The sequence below is a fragment of the Lytechinus pictus genome, chromosome 17 (assembly GCF_037042905.1).
Source record: "Lytechinus pictus isolate F3 Inbred chromosome 17, Lp3.0, whole genome shotgun sequence".
NCBI classification, from domain to species: Eukaryota; Metazoa; Echinodermata; class Echinoidea; order Temnopleuroida; family Toxopneustidae; genus Lytechinus; species Lytechinus pictus.
In genome coordinates, this window is record NC_087261.1 from 23,633,367 (window position 1) to 23,656,527 (window position 23,161).

Here is a 23,161-nt window from a genome sequence, read left to right on the forward strand (position 1 = left end):
CCACCATCATCACCATCATTATCAGCAGCAGCATCCTCGTCATCATCGTCATCATCATTTTTTTCTATCACCATCACCGTTACCATCATCACCACCACCACCACCATCATAATCATCATCATCGTCGTCATTATCATGATTATCATCATGTTTGTTATTTTACACCTTTTGGTGTTTAGTACGTACATATTCAATGCTAAACTTTAACACCTGAGGAGTCTTCTCGTACCCCAACCATTGGTTTATCCAACGACCTACAATAGATTTTACCCAACAACGTAACTTTTACAGTGCTTGTGAAAACAAAAAATCCAATTCACATTGTATATAATACAAATACAGACATTAACCGCCAATTTATATTTCAAATTACAGCATTTATCACGTAAGAAATTATAGATTTTGTCGAAAATCAGCATTTCACCCATTCTTTACAATATCATGTATTTCATAGTCAAACAGTTCCCACTCTTGTGAGAATTATTTTTTAAATGTTATTTCATTTTATTTTATTCGTCTTTGTTTTATCCTAGGCCAGGGTAGCCTGTCCGGTGGTTGAAACACTGTTGTCAACCAGGGCCCTATACATAAAACAAGAACACATTATATACAACACATAAGAAATCGACATTATTACATTATAATGCAATTACATAGTGTGAATGATTTGAGAAATAGAAACGGAACCAGTATTGGAAGTTAGCAGGAAATCGAGGGAAGAAATATAGGTTTGCATTTATTTATTGGTTGCTTACGTTTTTATAATTTTAAACTCATATTAAATTGAGTGAAAGTGCAAGAGGGAATTAGAAATCGTTATTAAACAAAATACTTCATTGAAAGAACCTATATGTAAGATTTTAATATACCTGATACACAATTTGCCTGTCCTTAGGTAGAAAACAAGAAACACATTACACAAGAGAGTGGTTGTTATTATTTATTATTCATTAGACTTAATCATATTATCCTAGTTACGTAACAATTATTTACATTTACTTTACATAGCATATATCTTAACTAAACATTGAAGATTCATTTAGTGTATGCTTCATATCATAATGATACAGAAATATCATACGATTGCTATCTTAAAAACTTCAATTTGCACGACTAACACTCACTACAAGTCTGATTTATATAATTATAATAATTCATTAAAAGCAAATTATGTTTCAAAAGTCACATCGTTGCATGTCGTTGTTTCTTAGGATTTTTTCTTTATAAAATTTATTGTGTGAAATAATAATGTTTTTGGACTCAAGGAACTACAGCATTATACAATAATTAATCAGCTGTTAATCTAAAGAATAAAAAAAGAAAATCAAGCGATAACAGAGTGTTAGATGGAAAATCCATCTGATTTTTTTTCTTAAGATGCAAGTGCCATTTAACTATATTCAAATATCAGAACGCTATAAACATGATAAAGAAAACAGAAAAGTGACGGAGTAAAATCTAATAATTCTGTTTTTAAGTTGAAATGTACTTTTATGGAATTAAACTGATATAAATTAATTCTAATTTAGTAAAGGGTTACAAAAAATCAATTTGACTACGAATGAATAATTAAGAAACTAAACAATAGTTTTACAACGAAATTTTCATCAAATAATTACATTTCAATGCAGTGTTCTGTAGACCGTATTAGCTATTTCAGTATCAATTTCATGGGACTATCTTCATCATCATTTACTCCTAATGACATTTTACTCAAATCGTGTCTCTAAAGACAAGACCAGCACACCCCCCAAAAAAGTTACTTCAATTTCCACAGGAGGGGGGGGGTGTCCTATTCGTTGATGTCGAATTGTAGCGAGCCAAATTACACGGAGAACTTAAGAAGGAGAAGAAATATAACAAGCAAAATAAGAAAGAAGAAGAACATGAAGAAGAAAGACAGAAAGAAAGAAAGAAGGAGAAGAAGAAGATGATGATGAAGTGCCTTTTGGTAAGGCATTTATCCTCATTTCCAGGTCCCTCGGAGATGACCTTAAGCCGTCGGTCCCCTGGTTGCTTGCTCACAGGCATTCGTGCTTTCTTAGCAGTCAGGTAAAAAACCTCGGTATGATATGAATTAGAAGGAGGAGGAGCAGGAGGAAGAACCCAACAAATCATTTTGAACACACCGTATGAAACTCTTTACACATAGAAGTAAGCTGCACCAAGTTTGTCGCCCTCATGCTTCCACGTTCTAATAGCCACGCTTCGATCATTGATTGTAAATCTACAAAGATTGTTTGGTTGTGCGATGTAACACGTGGTGAAGAGTGCGAGCTCGAACTCGGGACTGACACCGTGCATGATGGAGGACCGGGTTTTCACCTGGCCCAACCAGTTAAACTGGAGAAGAAGTTGATTTGGCTGTAAAGAGAGAGGGGGTGAAATGATCAAGATCGAGGTATTCAAACAACTAAAGAGAGGTAATATATAGATGCTTGGTTCAGGATACGAACTTATATATTACAAGATTTGATTTAAATGATGAAAATAATACTTATAATGATGATAATGATAATAAATATAATAGTAATAAAAACATGAATATAAATTTATGTCATTTTTCAAAATCATTTTCTTCCTTATATGCCAAAAATAAAATGATTTGCTGTTTGGTTTTGGTTTGCGATATCGCGCTATAACTTGTACTTGTGCTGCTTAAGCCCACGTGATGACAGTTTACTCAACATTATGAGTAAAAATAAGGTGCAAACAAATCAATGACACCACGGATGTTGAGAAAAAAATGCCCACTTAACCCAACAATAAGTAAAATTTCACCAATCATCGTGACATTTTTTTAAACTCGTGGAGTGGATGATTCTCTATTTACATTGATACAATGATAGTGCATATGTTTTAACGCAACATTGACAAAGAAATTAGTCAACTTTTTAAAGCAGCGATTTCGCTTAGCAAATTTTTACACCTAATTCTTAGAGTAGGTGCGCGTGCCGACAATTTACCCAACATTACGAGTACAATTTTCAGAAACAACATGCAAAAAATCGATGATACCATGGATGTTGAGAAAAAATATAGACTTTACCCAAACAGTAGGTCAAATTGCACCAATCAACGTGGTATTTTTTTTACTCGAAAAGTGGGTGATCATTTGAGACAATGGGAAGTGGAGTGTTTTAACGCAACATTGACCAAGAAAGTACTCAACATATTTAAGCAGCGACTCTGCTCAGCAAATTTTGACACCCAGTTCTTAGAGTGAAGATAGCTTTCTTCACCATTGACAAGTTAGGAAAGACCACAGTAAAAATGTGAGGAAACCTTTGACATTTTTTGCTTAACATAATATAAGAACAGAGTTAGATCATGGCCTAAATTAAACCTGACTCAGAATACGGGCCGTTGAGATTATCAAGGATTTAGCAGACCTAAGCATGGTTATAGCCATTGGTTTGTCTTCCCGCTGAAAAGTTCGAATCAGGGTCTCATCCAGGATATCCCTTATTGACCAATCCCCTGGATGTTTTGTATGCAATTTCACCATGTTTAACCCCCAGGATACCAAAATCATCGCGTAGATTTTTTTTTTTTTTTTTTTTTTTGGGGGGGGAGGTGGCTATCCTGATACTAGGTTATTTTTTACCACACAAAATGCATCTAACCTGCTTTTCACGGGTGTAGCCATAGTAGTTGAGATTTCCCGCCCTTTCCTGGAGACAAAATTGTATCCAGTTATGAAATCCGGTCACAGCGCCATTTTTCATCTCCCCCACGAACGTGTGCTCGAATGCGGAAGAGTCCAGGACGCCGCCAGACCGTGAATAGAGACCGAACCACGTTGCATTCAAGAAATCCTTGAATTCGGCTTGAGAAGCGAAATGTCCTGCGTATCACAAAGGGAGGCAAATCAATGAACGGGGCAATTATGGCAATTTTGATGTGTGTGTGTGTGTGTGGGGGGGGGGGGGTGGAACTAACGAATAGGGTGCATTTTTTACATAAAGCAAAGCGAATGAGACAGCACTCGCTTAATGTCTAACGGACGATAAATTTAGCAATTATTAAGGGCATACACAAAAAAGTTAGCTATCGTTTACAGGAAAGTCGAATAAAGAAAGGCTACAATTACCTTATCACCACGACTGGTATCATTTTCTGAAGACAGTTGGGGGGTCTAATTAATACCACATAAATAATGGATATACAAATCATTACAAACGACATTGTAACCTTTATTGTGAAGGAGATTGTAGGTTGTTTGAATGACGTCAGTACTGAAAATGGCCTCCAGAAATTCACTGATCTCTCTTTGTTTTGTGATCGTATTTCGCTCTGGCACCCCTGCAGATCGCTCGTAGTTGTTCAGAAGAGCTCGGAAGGGTGTGATAGTTTGACCATACAAGGCGGCTGGTAGGACGTTAAAAAAGAGACTGAAAAAGAATGTAGGATATAAACAGATAAATATGCAGAAATGTAGATAGATAGGAAAATAGATAAACATAACAAAGATAAAAATGTATATGGGCAGATAGATTTAAATAATGTATGGTATGTACTGGGTAACAATACAGCGTTAGAGCAACGTCGGGATTTTTTTTTATCCAAACCATGCCACAACGTTGGTAGGCAACGTTGAATCATCGATAGCAGTGCATGCGCAAACGTCGCCAGACAAACGATGATTACAACGTTGTCGGGCAAAAATGTTCTAACGTTGTCTGGTAACATAGTCCAAAGTTGGCTGAATCGTAAATTACGACGTTGCTACAACATTGATGGGCAACGTTGAAGCATCGTTGGATAGTGCACGCGCATACATAGTCAGTGCAACGATGCTTACAATGTTGGTTGACATCTGTACGGCTAACAATGCTCCGACGTTGTCTTGCAACGTTAGTCCAACATTGGCTGAACCGTCAATTACAGCGTTGCTGCGACGTTGGTGGGCAACGAATGGAAGCGCCACTATCGAAACAAGGGGGGGGGGGGGATGCGGGCAAGGTGTGTTCTTTTCTGAATATCATGTCGCAATCTACCACAAAATTCTTACACCACTGCTGTGCATAAACCACAAGAAACCAGGCAAGTTCAAAATACTTTCGGGAAGGAAAAATGGAAGGAAAGATCCCATAGTTTGCATGACACAAATTTGCCATGCACTCCCTGGTATATCTTGGGAGTTAAGGGTATATCTCCCTGGTATATCTTACGACCCTCGAGAACACTCCACCTGTTTCTCTTGTTATCGTCAAGTGGGGAAAAGATAAACAAAAAAGTGACAAATTATCATTATTTTATCGTTCCTTTGTCTATACTACTTAGATACTGATCAATTAACAAAATATGAAATTGTGAAAAAAAATCAACGCACTTATACCTTTTTCACTGGAGTGAAACAGTTTATCGGTTGTAGTAATGATAACAATAGTAGATGTAGAAATATTGTTGTTAGAAGTAGTTAGAGTGGAATATTATTATTATTATTATCATTATTATTATTGTTAGTAGTAGTAGTAGTAGTAGTAGTAGCAGTAGTAGTAATAGCTGTTGTAGTAAACGTAACAGTAGTAGTGACAACATGCGTAGGCTGAGGGCCGGGGAGGCATATACCCTTCTTCTCCTCTGTTTTGCGAGTTAAAGATATACTTGTTTGTAATCAAATCTGATCTTTCCAAGGGAAGCTTTCATTTTAACTTAGAGAACCCTTATCTCGAGACCCTTTTCTTTGGAAAGAAAATCATAGAACGCTTTAGCTTACGCGCTTCGCGCGGGGTAGTTATTATTTTAATATCCTCCATTTTATCAATTTTTGGTGCTTTCACAATCACTTTTGAAAACAAGGTTCAAAATCACAATATAATCAACTGAATTGGAGCTGATATAGGTACTAGAGACAAAAGAGACGGCTCCTTTTCATTATAATTTATGAAACACCGAAAGCTTCGCGCGGGAGGGGGAAACTCCCCCTCCCTGCACCAACCCCCTAAAGAGCGCGCTTCGCGCGCTCTGTAAGTGTTGGCACGCTTCGCGTGCATTTACCACCCCCTCCAAAATTAAATCCTGGCTACGCAATTGGCATCAGTAAGGGTATTAGCGAGTAGTAGTAGTAGTAGTAGTAGTAGTAGTAGTAGTAGTAGTAGTAATAGAAGTAGTAGTAGTACTAGTGGTGGTAGTACATGTAGTAGTGCTATATTATTGTTATTATTATTATTATTATCATTATCATTATCATTATTATTATTATTATTAGAAGTAGTAGTAGTAAAAATAGTAATATTAGTGATAGTAACAGAAGAAGAGAAATTTGCGCGCGCTTGCGTGTGTGTGTTCACCCGTTCGTCGGGGGATACACCCCCTCCCCTAGAATTCTATCATTGATGCGTAACAGATCCAATATCAAAACGCTACGTAGCATGCGCGTTTATGAACAGTTCATTATTTCATAATACTGGTGACGCGTGAGAGAATTCCATGCCATATAATGTAATGTGTTAATTGGTCATGTAGGTGTACTGTAACAGAGGGTCAATGCCCAAAAAGGCAGATGCTTGCTTAGTACAACATTATAATCATCATATCAATTATAACAACACACCGGCGCACAGTGGGCAAGAATTAGTTGAAAGTGCGCCAAAATTATATTCCGTGTTATATTTTTACTTTAACATGATGACTACGGGTAATTTTGGGCGTAGAATCGACTGAACATAATTTAAAGCCGATATGACGTAATTTTGATACCAAACTTTGATTGGCTACTTAAAACCTATCTGTGAAAAGACAAATTACGCTTAACAATGTGCAATATATAAACTATGTGTTATGTGTTACTTTAAGATTGACCAGAGTGAATGTTGGTTTATGCTTCTCACATGCCTAAAAAGTGTGTATGAGATCCTGAAAATAATTTTATGGCATCATCAAAATGATCATTAGATTAAAAAAATACTTAAGAATCTACAAAATATTAACCGTGCTTTATCAAGCGGTGTAGACTTGGGTAAAACGCAAAGTATTTAACACCATGCACGAATGTTTTACTATATGGAGGGTTTTTGGCTGAAATTGTTCTACAAGTAACTTTTATTTCTGGAAGAGGGGCGCCTGGGCGGGTAGCCCTTATATGCGTTATCAACCTTTATTTTGTTTGCATTATGCCCGAAATTCATGTAATTTTCATGGAATGGAAGGGGAATCGTCATCGCCGTGCAAAAATGAACGGCAATGTACACCCCACACGTCGCGCTGCGATGACTGCGCGGTATAAAAATGACAGTTTTTTTTTTTACAGGTTTGGGGGTGTTGTGTCAAGTAAAATCGGCTCAAACATAAAAACGGGCAGCTAAATTTGGTATCGACTTAAAGCTTAGACATCTGGCAAAATGATGATGATATAATTTAAACGGAAATCCACGGAAGTCCAAACGTTTCTAATGTAAATGCAAAAAAAACATGGATTATCAGCCTATTTCGAGGAATAATTATCCTACAAACCTCCTAAATATTTACTTTGAACCCTTTCAAACGAAAAAAGAATATATCAGGATTATGTGGGTACCATTTCAGATTCCTACATTAAAAACCTCCTGTGAGCAAATTTCATAACATGAACTATTATCAAGGTTTTCCTTTACCTCTTTGGTGCTGTATCTCTACGCCTGTATACATGCGTGATTCTGCTCTGTTTTCGGATCGAGTACATCATACCCGGTAAACGGTTCGAATCAGCTGCCCAAAGGCTGTCCGCAAGGCGAGATATGTCCCTCGATAAGATGGGTTGCTTAGTAACCGGTACCTCACCAGGTCTTCCCCCTACAATTAATCAAACACTAAAGTATCAATGCCATTGTGACATAAAACTAATAGAGCAGCAATTTCGTCCAAATTTGTTGGCGTTAGTGCCATTTAAAACAAAGAATATTTGGGCCCATTTCCTTTCTCCGTGGGTTGCCAGGCCTGGCTAAATCTCAAATGTTGGCAACTTGCAGATAATATACCCGTCACTGGCGGATCCAGGGGGGGGGGGGGGGGGGTGGTGCACATCCGGCCCGTGCCCCTGTTAAAAGTCACAGAATAGATTTTTAACGGGAATATGTCGTTCATACACAAGTGAGCACCCCCCTTTACTATTTGGTTGTAAAAATTTAATCGGGAAAATGTGCCCCCCTTTGGAAAATCCTAGATCTGCCCCTGATACCCGTGATATTAAATGAACTGTGTGTTTTTTTATCATCATCTTTATAATTACCATTACCAAGTAGAGTCATACACACATACACGCACACCCCACCCACGTCCGCGCACACATACATGGAAGCCTTCATTTATTGAGATTAAGGTTATAATAATATATACACACACACCCACATACACACACACATAAATATATATATATATATAGTGTGATGATAAGTTTACTTCTACCAATCGCTGTTGAGTTGTGAATATCAAACATAATGAGATGAGGCGAGGCCAACTCAACAGATGACGCAGGACACCATTATTTGCTTTAGCTTTCGTCTTTTAATTGAGACTTCGTCAGAAGCGTCTGTAATTACAGACTATTGTGATAGTTAAGTATGACCGTATCCTATCTCGTTCTTTAGGAAAGGTATGACCGTATCCTATCTCGTTCTTTAGGAAAGAACGAGATAGGATACGGTCATACTTAACTATCACAATAGTCTGTAATTACAGACGCTTCTGACGAAGTCTCAATTAAAAGACGAAAGCTAAAGCAAATAATGGTGTCCTGCGTCATCTGTTGAGTTGGCCTCGCCTCATCTCATTATATATATATATATATATATATATATATATATATATATATATATATATATATATATATAAACTGGGTTCCAAAAGAAACTTATCGAACTTCACAAACGCACTACACAAATTCCACACAATTTTGATACAAACTAGCTTAAACAATGTTTACTAAGCAGTAAGTACATGTCAATAATTAAGAGATTTGTTTAATCACAAAGATGCTGCAGCCCCTCACATCAATTGGTTCCGGAATCCAAAGTCACAGAATGGCCTAAAATTAACAACGAAAATTAATTTGGGATTAAGCAAACTTCCCAGCTTACAAAAATTCACACATGTCCTTTATCGGCATGTTTTATTGATTTGACCTCGTAGGTGTGTTTAAAATGTTAACGGTAACTACTTACAACGCCTTAGTTGTTGAGCCAATCAATGAAACATGCCGATGGTCATATTGTGAACTTTAATAAACTGGTAAGTTTGTTTAATCCAATTTCATTTTCATTGGTCTTTCTTTTGCCATTTTGTGACTATGGATTCCTGAACTAATTGATTTGAGGCGCTACAGCCTCTTTGTGATTGAACCAATCTCTTAATTTTTGACACGTGCTTAATAAAGATTGTTGAAACTAGCCTTTGTCAACATTTTGTTCATTTTGATTGAGTGGAATTTGTGTCGTGCATGCGCTCGTAACATTTGATGATATCGAACTCAGTTTAAACACACATACACACACCCACACACACACACACACACACACACACACACATATATATATATATATATATACAGTAAATAGTGTTAGGTAGTGAAATACGAGCTGTGATTGGCTAGATTGGTACCACGTGACCTCCCTTCAAAAAGTTATATTGTACATAATTTTTGTACAATATAACTTTCGATTTTTGGAGGGTAAAACCCGTGTTAAATGAATGAGGAGAATATCAATTAATGGCAATGCGCATTTAGCCAGTCAGTCCTGCGCGTCTGCATTTACTAAGCGCATGCAATGCGTTGAATCTTAATGTTTGTAGTGACGCCACCTTTTCCTGACTTGTGCAACTTTACATTATGGGCGGTACATTTTGGATGGTACGTGTGCGACGGTACGAGTGTTTGACATTCAGCCTCCCATTTGCTCGCGTACAACAAGGTAAGTAGGCGTTGTACAATTTACTATAATAAATAGTGAACGTTCTATCATCCAGTATTACTGGACTTTATAATATAAAATCATCTCTGGTGCAGGTCTGAACTCGGGATAATTTTATATTTGTCGTACATACAATCCAGTATATTGTACGATAGATTATACACTATTTAAATATACGAAGAGCTCACTTGCAAAAGGGGTTAGGTCCATTTTTCCTCAAATTTGATTTTTATGTCTTAATGTATAGATTTTTAGTAGCTCTATAAGATGATACCAAAGAAAAGTTGAAATTCCTATTAAAAAGTGTACTAAAATGGCAAAGAAAAATCACTTTTTTTTCAAAAGGGGTTAGATCCATTTCAGTTTAGTTGCAAAAGGGGTTAGGTCCACACATAATTTTTTTGGAAAAGAATATCTTAAAAAATATGAAGACAGGTAGATTTTTCTTATACCCAATTATATGTTCTCATGGTAAGGTATCATGAAAATTCAGTTTCGCATAAGAATATTGCAATATGGGAGAATAAAAAAAAAAGATTTTGTTGGAGTGGACCTAACCCCTTTTGCAACTAAACTCATCTGAAGAACTCTTTTGTCAAAAGGGGTTAGGTCCATTTTTTTTATAAATTTTATTGTTTTTTTTCTCTAAACCTCTAAATTTTTAGTCACTCTGATGATACCAAAGACAATTTAAAATTCAAATGCAAACGTGAATGAAAGTGGAAAAGAAAAATCAATTTTTTAATCAAAAGAGATTGGATTCATTTGAGTTTACTTGCAAACGGGGTTAGGTCCACAATGATAATTTTTTTTTAAATATATAGAAAAAATTGAAGGCAGGTAGATTTCTTTTATACCCAATTCTATGTTCACATGGTAGGGCAGTACATCATGACAATTTAGTTTCTCATAAGAATATTGCAATAAGTGAGAATAAAAAACATGGTTTTTCTCGGAATGGTCCAAAGTGGACCTAAACCCTTTTTGCAACTAAACTCTTCATATATATATATAAATATGAATAACAAAAATAAGGAGATGTTGTTAAAGGTGTAATGGAAAAAAGTCCCCACCTGGATTACAAACAGTCAGGTAGTCATGGCAACAGTCTCCAAATCGTGCACATGCACTGTTACACTGGCAACGGCTTGCTCGATTAAAGTGACCACATCGATCTCTACATGACGTCACAGCTGAAAATAAAGCACAGGGCTTTCATGGTTATCAGAAGAAATATGAAGATTTTTCTAGAAAGTATTTATAGCACCTTATCAATTTTATTCATTTTAAATTGACTGTAACTTTCATAAACTGTATATAATTATCTCTCTGACCGCTAGGAAGAACACCTATAGAGCCATTATACTGTTATATCAATGGCTCTAAATAGAGTAATCCATCCGTATCTTTTATATTTATATAAATTATTTATTTTCAATATTTGTACAATGTATTTTGTTGTTATTTTTATCATGTTTATATGGTAAATAAAACCAACCCAATCCTACTGAACTGTAAATCGGTGTAAAACATGTCCCCACTCAATGCGTGAAAAGTGTATACCAATGGTATGAACAAATATCATAAAATAAACGCATAACTATTTCATGATACTAACCTTTCACAGCTTTGACCGTAACAAGAGCTACCAACAGTGTTAGGAAAACTTTAGCAGCCATTGGTCCAATTTCGATTCTTACCATTAGACCAACAAAAGTATAATGTTGCTCGAAAATCAAGTTTATTTCTCCGTGTTCAGTTTGAAGAGTCCTTGCGTTATTGATAACCCTAATGTATGTATAGAGTATTTGAATGTGCCAAATCCAGAAGTGAAAGTTGTTGCACTGTCGACAGGAAATTGATGTAAATCTTTGGGGCCGGGTTATTCCCTGGCTGTGCAGTAGTGCCATGAATAACGATCGATCGGGCATGGGGGCGGGGTAGGCGTTTGATGATGTTCCATAAATAAATTCATCCTCGTGCTATAATCCGCTGAATCAAACTACTCATTAAGTCTTGCCAATGATGGTTAAACTGTGTTCTCCCTGACTCTCTTCTACCCACTCTCTCCGTACCCCTTTCTCTCCATCTTCCCTAGCTATACTTTCACTCTCCTGGTTCCGCTCACTTAACCAGTTTCTCTGTTTGCTTACCCGTCTCCTGCTCGTTTTCCTCGACCCAACTTTCCTTCGTGTCTGTATCTCCGTCTATCCCATCTCTCTCTCAATTTCACTTCCCTTCTTCCCCATACCTATGGCGCGCCATCTGTTTCATAAAGGCGATAAACTCAGTTTATCGCCGAAAAACCTAGTTTATCAATCGAAAAACCTAGTTTTTCAATTGAAAAACTAAGTTTTTCGCCGATAAACTTAGTTTTTCGCCGATAAACTAAGTTTATCACTTGAAAAACTAAGTTTATCAAGAAAAACTAAGTTTATCGCCGAAAAACTTAGTTTTTCAATTGAAAAACTAGGTTTTTTTGATAAACCTAGTTTATCAATTGAAAAACTAAGTTTATCGGCGAAAAACTAAGTTTTTCACCGATAAACTAAGTTTTTCAATGAAAAACTAAGTTTTTCAATGAAAAACTAGGTTTTTCAAGTGAAAAGCAGAGTTTCTTGAAAAACTTAGTTTTTCGACTGATAAACTGAGTTTTTCTAGATAAACTGAGTTTTTCAAGTGATAAACTTAGTTTATCGGCGAAAAACTAGGTTTTTCAAGTGATAAACTTAGTTTTTCAATTCTGATAAACTAAGTTTTTCGAATCTGATAAACTGAGTTTTTCTAAGAACGCCATTTGTCCCATAAAGGCGATAAACTAGGTTTTTCAAGTGATAAACTGAGTTTTTCTAAGAACGCCATTTGTCTCATAAAGGCGATAAACTAGGTTTTTCGCCGATAAACTAGGTTTTTCAATTTCGATAAACTAAGTTTTTCGAATTGAAAAACCTAGTTTATCGAAATCGAAAAACTAAGTTTATCGAATCGAAAAACCTAGTTTATCGCCGATAAACTTAGTTTTTCGCCGATAAACTAGGTTTTTCGATTTCGATAAACTAAGTTTTTCGAATTGAAAAACCTAGTTTATCGAAATTGAAAAACTCAGTTTATCGAATTTGTGAGCGGGCGCGCGCGCGCACGTATTGCATGCATTTACACGGCAAACAAAGCTGCCATTGCGATTATTACAAGAAACACAGTATTTTACCACGTCTGAAGTTAGTTTTGGACGTCAAATTCATCAACGCCAACTGTACTGCTGGATAACTGAAACTAAAGCCAAGGTAAGTTCCAATTATATATTTTTTTATAATACAACGGCAGCCATGGTTGTCGGCTTTCATGGTGTTAACAACCTGACACCCCAACCTGAGCAGCGGATACCGCTGATCCCTGCCCCGAATATCGGGGGAGAACAACGGAGAAGATGATGGTTCGATGCTTTCCGTGCCGCTTGGTTGCAAACCCAGAGGCAGAGAGCCCACACCCGCGAAGCTGCCCGGCCGCGGTGTGGATTCTCCCTGCTGCCTGGGTACGATTACGATTCTGCTGCTTTGAGTATGATATTGATAGCTAAGACCTAAGTAAGAAGAACTTTTGTCCATGGTGACTCGATGCTAATGTTGAAACTTAGGCATGAGCGCGAGTGCCTGTTAAGTGTTACCATTGAGGTTATCCAGCACAGCAAGAAGAAAAAACTAAAAGCACGGAAGATGTATTTCATTTTCAACACTGAAAGTATCATTGATCATACCCAGGCCCGGGAGCGCCGGCATGCTTCGCGGGCCGGCGCCCAGGAGCTCACCGTGTATTTACCCATACTCACAGGACAAGGGTAGATTATGTTTGCTATATCTATTAATCTAGCAAGATAAATTGTGAAAACAGAAATTATGCACTTACCAAGATGGATGAAGGTCTATCGAGTGGTACATGTAGTATCCTGACATCGAGGCACGGACTGGAAGTTGGAACCTCAAAAAAACGAGAAGTTCTCCCAGTGAGTCCCAGGTCAGAGCTCACCGTGTATTTACCCATACTCACGGGACAGAATACCTCGTGATACATCTCCTAATTTTTTTCAAAATTCATAACAAAATGGCTGATCGAGACTGGGGTAGCAGGAGATAACTTTTCGTTTTTTTGAGATTCCAGTCTGTACCTCGATGTCAGGATACTGCCACACGATTGACCTGGCTTCATCCATATAATCATGGTAAGTGCATAATTTCTGTTTTCACAATTTTCTTTCCAAGTTATTGAAGACCACAATCTACCCTAGTCCCATGTCTATGTTTAAATGCACTTTGGACTCCTGGGCCCAGGCCTGCTTCAGGCCAGCAGGCATGTGCAGCAGGCATGATTTTAGCTGTTTCGCTGTAGTTTTTCAGGCAAATTACACCATTATGTTTCATTCCTGACTTTCTGAGTCATGGTACTTTCCACCAAGAAAGTGAGTAAAGTATGAGATAAATAGGATCTATATATATGTAACATACAAATGTGAAAATTTGGAACGGAAAGTGCACGAGTCAAGTGAAAGTTTTAACGCATGTATTAAGTGCCCATTACAAGCGGCTAGGTTCAATGCTTGTATTTTCTGGTAGCCACTTTTGATGACAACAAAGGGCGATGAAATGTCCAGCTCCTACGTCACTCTCAATGGGACGGTTCGCCGATGAATATTCATTGGATCACGTGCATGGGTGTGTGTGTGTGTGTGTATACTATACCGAGTGTAAATAACGAGAGTTTTCAAATGGTGAGTGTGTATAAAACAACGTAGGGATAGGAGTTTATTTAACAGAGAATGAGTAGTATAGTGCAGAAAATAAAAGCGTACAATGAAGTTTTACAGAAGAGGAAATAATATAAATATATGGAGGACAGTGCAAGATGAGGTAAGGCAAGTACAGTGATGTTGTTTTTTCAAAAGTATTAGTAGAGGAAATAATACAAATATATTATTGAGGACAATGTAAGATGAGATAAGGCAAACTTGTGTGCAGTGAGGGTTTTTTCAAGAGGAGATAATACAAATATGGAGGACAATGTAAGATGAGATGATCAAGGGCTCAAGGCAAGTGTACAGTGAGAGCTCATCTTACATTGTCCTCTACAGTCTACATCATCATTATACATTATTTGATAAAACCTCAATGTACACGTGCCTCATCTTACATTGTCCTCTACATACCGGTATTTTTTTATCATCTCCTCTTTTGAAAAAACCTCACTGTACACTTACCACAGCTCATCTTACATTGTCCTCTTTTTATCTTATCCTAGTTATACATTCTTTGTTAAAACCTCACTGTACACTTAATTGCCTCATCTCATCTTACATTGTCCTCTAGATATATATTTGTATTATCTCCTCCTTTGAAAAAAAAACCTCATTGCAGACTTGCCTCATCTCATGTTACATTGTCCTCTATAATATATTTTTTCCCCATGATTTCCTCTACTACTAATACTTTTGAGAAAAAAAAAATCACTGTACTTGCCTCACCTCAACTTGCATTGTCTTCCATATGTATTTATATTATTTCCTCCTCTGTAAAACTTCATTGTACACTTTAATTTTCTGCACTATACTACTCATTCTCTGTAAAATAAACTCCTGCGTTGTGTTATACACACACACACCATTTGAAAACTTTCTTTGTTTTTTACACTCGGTATTGTACACACACACGTGCACACGACCACAATCTAATGAATATTCATCGGCGAACCGTCCCATTGAGAGTGACTATTTGAATTAGTTGATATTTTTGATAGCAGATATTGTTTTAACCAAAAGTAAGGTTTTGTGAGAGAAAAGGATTTCCAAAATTAGGAAAAACAATTATTTCAGAAAAAGGATAAATTATGCAACTAGCATTAGAATGTTTTGTTTTTATATGTGGAAACTGCACAGATAGTGTGTGTGTGTGTATTTGAGTTTTTGTCAGATGTGTATCAATCAGATATGATTATTTACGTCTGGGACCGACCTTTAACATCACCATCCAAAAGACGTGACCAGGGTTCGAACCTCGAACCTCTGCATCAATTTGTAACTTCCTCACATAGCTTGGATTACAGGCGCACGCCACAACGCCCAGTTAGTGTGTGTGTGTGTGTGTATTTGAGTTTTGTCAGACGTGTATCAATCAGATATGATTATTTACGTCTGGGACCGACCTTTAACGTCACCATCCGAAAGACGTGACCAGGATTCGAACCTCGAACTTCTGCATCAAATTGTAACTTCCCCACGTAGCTTGGATTACAGGCGCACGCCACAACGCCCAGTTGAAATGCAAACATTAGTCTTCTTTCAGACGTTTAGATTTGTCTTTGGCAGAGTTAAATGCAACAAATATGCATCATTTTTTAACTGCTGCAGACACCTGTTCAGACATAGAAGATTATTTTTACCAACAATATTCAATTTATTTGTCAAGTCCATTTAATTCAGACTGTAGAGTCAAATATGCATTACATGTAGGTTCATGATGATATAGAAAGTTATGTAAACTACAATTTCAGTGATATATTTATGGTCATGAAACTGAGGATGTTTTTTCCCTCTTTTTCTTTTAACCTCCTAGATTGAATAAACACAGTTACATTGGTTCTTCGGAGGCCAGCTCAGTTGATTGTTGTACTTATACAATCCCAAGAGGAATTTGCCATCCGTAATAGTTCCTTTTCGTCAACAAGCCACCTGACTTAACAAAGGTATGTTTTATAGGGGCATATGGGTCATATCTGCAAATTGTGCAAGGCTACAAAAAATACACAAAATGCACAGGGGTGAACAATTCTCAGTATTGACGTTATCATGATGAAGTTTACAGTTTTGTAGGAAATTGTCTTCATTGTTTATTTTTGTTCGTATACATAATTACAAATTTTTAGTGTTTTCTAAGTTTGTAGGAGCAGGATGGGGATGCACAACTGACATAGAATGTAATCATGATTATAATCAAAATTGAAACACTTACGGTAGTTTCTCAATATGAAAGAATATGTCATTGAAAAAAGAAATGTATTCTACTAAAATTGAAAAACTTAACTTGCCTTATCAAAATCTAAAAACTTGCTTTTCGATATAAAAAACACGTCTCTCATTTGTTTACTTGTTACTGTCGCAGCTTTAATGAAACTTCCATTTAAAAGTTGTAAACAACGGGTCTCCTGGAGGATACAAGCACTTGGGCTGGTACCAACCTACACCATGGACGAGAAGAGGTTTCATATTCAACAAGACGGATTTTCCATTTCTTTCATTAAAAGAAAGAGTACCGAATTCCAATGACTTGGGCAGTCCTTTGATCGATGAGGTAATACAGCTTCATAGATACAATAAATAATTTTTTATGCAGTTCGTGCAGGTATATCAAAGTTCAACTCTTATTTTTGGTACATGTATTTCCAAATTCTTTAAAAGAAAGAAAGAACAATCGAATTGAATGAAAAATTAACTTTTTTTATATATATATTGTATCGTATCCGAACATCTACCCCCTGGGCATCCACCCCCCGGACATCCACCACCCGGACATCCACCCCCCGGACATCCACCCCCTTAGGACATCTACCCCCTAGGACATCTACCCCTGAACATTTACCCCCCGGACATCTACCCCCCGGACAATTACCCCCGGACATTTACCCCCCGGACATCTACCCCCGGACATTTACCCCCGGACATTTACCCCCCGGACATTTACCCCCCGGACATCTACCCCCCGGACATTTCCCCCCTGGACATTTACCCCCCCCCCCCAGACATCTACTCACGGATATTTTGGATACGGGGGGTTCCAAAATTACGCATCATTTCATAAGTGCATGCAGACCCAAAATTGCACAAAAACGTAAATTTGTGTACAAATCCAATGCAAATAGAGTTTTTAGCCGAAATTCATAAATGTATAATTTTTCCATTTACTGATTGAAATCAATTAATTCCATCTTATTTATGGTCCAAATAAAGTCCCCGACAATTTCCATTGAAAAAACAATGAAAAACATAAAGTCCAAAAACAAAGAAATACATAAGAAATTTTGAAAACAGTTAAATACATGAAAAAATTCATGTGATTTTGAAATTTTTTGTTAGTACATTTGAACAGATTAATATAAAGTGTCTGTGTACCAAAAATTAGCATTTTAGGGGCATTATTTAGTTAATTAAAGCAAAATTCTGATTTCATGCATAAATTAGCATAATTAATTAGCAATGAGATTTTTCACAGAGTTTGATCCTGTAGTTTTGTATATTATGCCATTGGTAACGCGGGTGCCAAGTTTCGTCGCGATCAACGGCCGAGATCATGAGGAGGGGGGCTGAATCAGCCCCCCCCCCCCCCACAGTCTTCTTAGGCATCAAAATAGCCCAGTCTATTTAGGTTTAATTCATGTGTAATATCTGTTTTATAAATCTTCCAAATGATACCAAGTATCGTTCAAGTGGGTTTAAAGGGGAAGTTCACGCTGACAAAAAGTTTATTGTTAAAACAGAAGAAAAAAAAAAATATATATTGCCTAAGTTTTGAGGAAAATCCATCAAAGAATTAAAAAGTTATTTGAATTTCAATTATTTGAGTTGTAACGTCATATTCGGGCAGCATTTCTACATAATGAATTTTTTTTTTCTATACCTTTTCTATATCAAAGGACCAATCATTTTACACCCAAACATGAAAAGAAAACACAAAATAACAAAAATATGTCCTCTGGAACCATTAAAAAATGAAATTCATGCATTTTATATTACATAACTTTATTTGGCAGCTGCTCGTGTGTGTCACGCCACAAATCCAAAGGCTAAGCTTAGAATTCTAATAAATTTTTTAATATTTAACAGATTTTCCTCAAACCTTCACCAATTTTTTTGTCTCACCTGCATAGCAGATTTGTTTTGTCCAAGTGAACTTTCATGTTAAGATTGAATGAGTTGCAATTATCTTAACTTTAATATATTTAAAAAAATTATTTGCTTCTAAATTGAAGACAAAATGAAGATTGAAATGGTTTGATTTGTTTCAGTAGCAAAAGAGGTGCAGACTGCAGAGCTTCAAAATATTTGATATCGCTATAATATTGTCAGTACTCTATATCATTCTTATCATTCCAACTATTTTGAGGCCGCCTGAATCGCAAACCCTGTATGGCCAGTTTTTGTTTATGACAAACAATGATGAGGGATGGCTGAAAATCCCTCCAGGTAAGTTGGGGTTTATGTAATTGACATGGTAACCAAATATGAATTTAGTAATTTATAACAGGATGTATATTCCTGAAACAAAGTGCAATTGTTTGATAAATGTTAATTGAATTGGCCACTATTGTAATTTTAAGATTGTCCTTATTGTTAGCTTTACATAGACACCAAAACAGAGGATATTGTTCCCAACTGGAATTATGATATTACTATGCTATTGTCATATTCATCATCATAATAATGTATCTGGTAATGTAATGCTATCTAAGGGGATGGTCTGGGCTGAAAGTATGTGTAGCTTAATAAATAGAGTAGAATTCACTGAGCAAAATGCAGAAAATTTCATCAAAATCGGATAACAAATAACAAAGTTATTGAATTTTGAAGTTTAGCAATATTTTGTGAAAACAGTCGTCATGAATATTCATTAGGTGGGCTGATGATGTCACATCTCCACTTGTTCTTTTGTATTTTATTATATGAAATTAGGTTTATTCCATTTTTTTTCCTCCAAGAACTAGAAAAATTGGATTGTCAACTGAATAGTGCATTGAATATTTATTGCTGCAACTTATTTCATTATAAGGGGGACATTCAGACAAGTATGAAATAATGAAAAAAATATGATTTTATGTAATAACATAAGACAACAGAAAGTGGAGATGTGACATCATCAGCCCACCTAATGAATATTCATGACAACTTTTTTCACAAAATATTGCTAAACTTTAAACTTCAATAACTTTATTATTTGTTATCCGATTTTGATGAAATTTTCGGCATTTTGCTCAGTGAATTATACTCTATGTATTAAGATATAAATATTTTCAGCCCGGACCATCCCTTTAAGTTTTGAACCAGGATTTGATTTTTGTGGGATATAATATACATGTATTTTATATACACCTCAGTTCAATATGTGTTACAATGTAACTGTACATCTGATTAAGTTTATCTTATTGTTACTTAATAAAACCACTTTACTCCAAAGAAGTATTTTGAATATTGGGTTCTTTCACTATGAAGTATTCTTTATCCCGCTTAATATTCAACCTTTAATGAGAGCTGTGGTAATGAGTTCCATGACACGCTCTGGCGACAATTGCTCCGCTGTAAATTCCACACACTATTCAGCTTCAACCCCTAAACCTACCATGAAACCCTATTGCAACCCTGACCCTCGAAGACAGAATTAATCCTGGGGCAATTATCGCAGGAGCAAATGTTGGGTCACCTGGTAATCAGATGGAAATGATTGGAGAGATGAAGATTAAATGGGGGGGGGGGGGTGGTGGAGATGATGAAAGGTGGGATGGCCATGATGATGAGTGATGGAGTTGAGAAGGGTGGGGACGACGAGTGGATGGAGATGATGAGAGGAGGAATGGGGATGATGCAAGGATGGATGGAGATGATGTGGGAGGGATGGATATGATAAAGTTTAGAGATGAGTGGGTTACAAGAGACGAGCAGGGAGATGAGGTGGATGGAAACGATGTGGAAGGGTTGACATGAGGAGAGGTTAGAGATGAGAGGAAGGATTGAGATGAAAGCTGGAGATGTGAAAATGGTTGGAGATGAAAAGGGAGTGATCATCATCAACTTCATCAATATCATTGCCATCACCACACCATCATGATCATCGTCACTATCATGACCATCATAATCGCCATCATTATCAATATAATTACTTTCATTATCACCACCAAATAAATTATCATTGGCGTAATGAGCCAAAGATTTTGAGAGGGACAAGATATGGCAGATTGTGCCAGTATTTTTTTCTTAATTGTGAGCAAGCAAACTTTTCTATATTTTTATTACATAATTTTACGTTTTGATAGATTCCGACATAATACTGAAAATCTTCTCTCTTTTCTTTCTCTTATTATTGATGTTTTGTATTTTATTATCATTTTTTTCGGGGGAGGGGGGGGGGGGCTCTTTCCCCCAAGACCTCACCCCCACCATCATCACCAATTTCATCATCACTATCATCAAAATACCCGTCAACACCACTGGCTTCATCATCACCATCATCGACACCATTACTATCACTATCCTCATCATCACCACCCACCTCATCACCATCACCAGTCTATAATTATCATCTTCACCCACATCATTATCCTCATCACCACATCTTGATCATCATCTTCACGATTATTTCATCTGTGATTTCATACATAGAAACTACAGTAGTACTAAGTATATGTCACATTATTTTTTACCATGCTTGAGATTATACTTTATATGACTTGACTTTATATTATATTCTCACCCAAAAAGGACATTTCAATGATTACTAGTAGAAATCAATGAAGATGATTTATATCTCCCTTATCAAATCAGCGCGTATTGAAAAGCTTTGACAATAGAACCAGAGAATAATGTATTTCAGAACTATTTGTGAGAATTAATGAAAAGTAAAATATCAAAATGCAAACCGGCAGCAAGAGAAGTCATATTTGCGTTAAAAAAGGAATATTTCTGTTTGTTGGAATTTTAAGAGAATTAGTATGATTAACATCAATCAAAAAGTGGCATGAATATTCATCCCTGCATAAAGACATGCAAGATTAATTTTCTAAATGTGTTGGAAACTGCATTACCATGGTAATAACAAGAGGTATCCCTTTTCAGCACTGTTATTCTTTTACCTTTTCATTTTTTTCCATTTCTTTATTCGCGCCCCTTTTCCCTTTTTGCACCCCCTACATACGACCCTGACATTGATACAATAGTAATATCTATTTGATGGAAGCTCCTATACAGTCAGTGCGTCCAAAAAAAAACTATACACTTTTGAAATGGCTGCCAAACAAAAAAATATATCACTTTGGGGGGAAAAGCCAATAAAGTCAACCTTCAAAGACACCCATAAGTGTTTAGCGAGCACTCCCCACTGTGTTGATTTGAGTAAATAGAGAAAAATCAAACTTGCTAAACGCTGAAGATTTCATCAAAATCGGATGTAAAATAAGAAAGTTATGACATTTTAAAGTTTTGCTTATTTTTCACAACACAGTGTTATGCACAACTCAAATGAGACGGCCGATGATGCCCCTCACTATTTCTTTTGTTTTATATCGTTTGAATTATACAATATTTCATTTTTTATAGATTTGACAATAAGGACCAACTTGTCTGAACAATATAGTATTAAATAATGCTAATTCTACATGTTCAGGGAGGAATTAATCGTTGTTTCACTTGACAAAGAGGAGAAAAATAGAATATTCCATATTTCACATAATAAAATACAAAAGAAATAGTGAGTGGATTATGTCATCAGTCTCCTCATTTGCATACTGACCAGCATGTGCATAACTGTTTTGTGAAATTAAGCAAAGATTTAAAATGTCAAAACTTTCCTTTTTTTCATCCGATTTTGATGAAATTTTCAGTGTTATACTTGTTTGATATTTCTCTTTTTATTCAATCCACTATTTGTTGGGATGGACTTGTTCTTTAAAGAAAGGGTATGAAAATAAGGCTGGGCATGAATTAGCCTTACAATTACTGCCAGTTCTGAGAGGCAAATCCTTTAATTGAAACCTGAAAAATTAAGGGTGTTGTGATGAATTAATGATCAATCATGACCAGTTTGGTTGTTCAAGTAAATTTCATAAATCATTAAATTGAACTTCAATGCATGAGTGAACACAAATTGTACTTTTCTGGGCAGCATTTTAACTTTATCATGTGGATCTTCATGGGGGTCGGGATAATAGGGAGTGAGATGGCACTTAGTGGGAGAATTAGGTTGATGGAATAAGGGTTAAGAGAACATTTAGCCCCCTCCCTCCCCTCCTGTTGACAGACAGATTGCTATTACATGTGCGTAAGAAAGTCAAGAGCACAATGTTGATTTAATGATAAATAATGAAAATCGGGAGTGGTGCATCAAGTTTTACCTATCAATCATTTATTAAACAATTTATCAATAAGTCTACTCATAATCAATGTGTAATGTGATCAATCAAACTTTCATATTTTTCAATAAATTATTAATAAATCAACATAATCAGTCAATATCTTGGTAATCATT

General features: G+C 36.3%; 1 protein-coding gene and 1 long non-coding RNA gene across 2 annotated transcripts; one reads left to right on the top strand and one right to left on the bottom strand.

The window, feature by feature from the left end:
• Positions 1–1,858: 1,858 nt before the first annotated feature.
• On the bottom strand, positions 1,859–11,683 carry LOC129279921 (uridylate-specific endoribonuclease-like). Its single transcript, XM_054915983.2, has 6 exons — positions 11,509–11,683; positions 10,964–11,083; positions 7,599–7,776; positions 4,195–4,394; positions 3,627–3,847; positions 1,859–2,364 (listed from the first exon to the last, which is right to left on the bottom strand). The coding sequence occupies exons 1-6, from the start codon at positions 11,591–11,593 to the stop codon at positions 2,143–2,145; spliced, it is 1,026 nt and encodes a 341-aa protein (XP_054771958.2). The 5' UTR covers positions 11,594–11,683; the 3' UTR covers positions 1,859–2,142.
• Positions 11,684–13,039: 1,356 nt separating this feature from the next.
• On the top strand, positions 13,040–17,863 carry LOC129258244 (uncharacterized). Its single transcript, XR_008584237.2, has 3 exons — positions 13,040–13,174; positions 16,490–16,619; positions 17,036–17,863. It is a non-coding gene; the product is annotated as an uncharacterized LOC129258244 (long non-coding RNA).
• Positions 17,864–23,161: the final 5,298 nt, after the last annotated feature.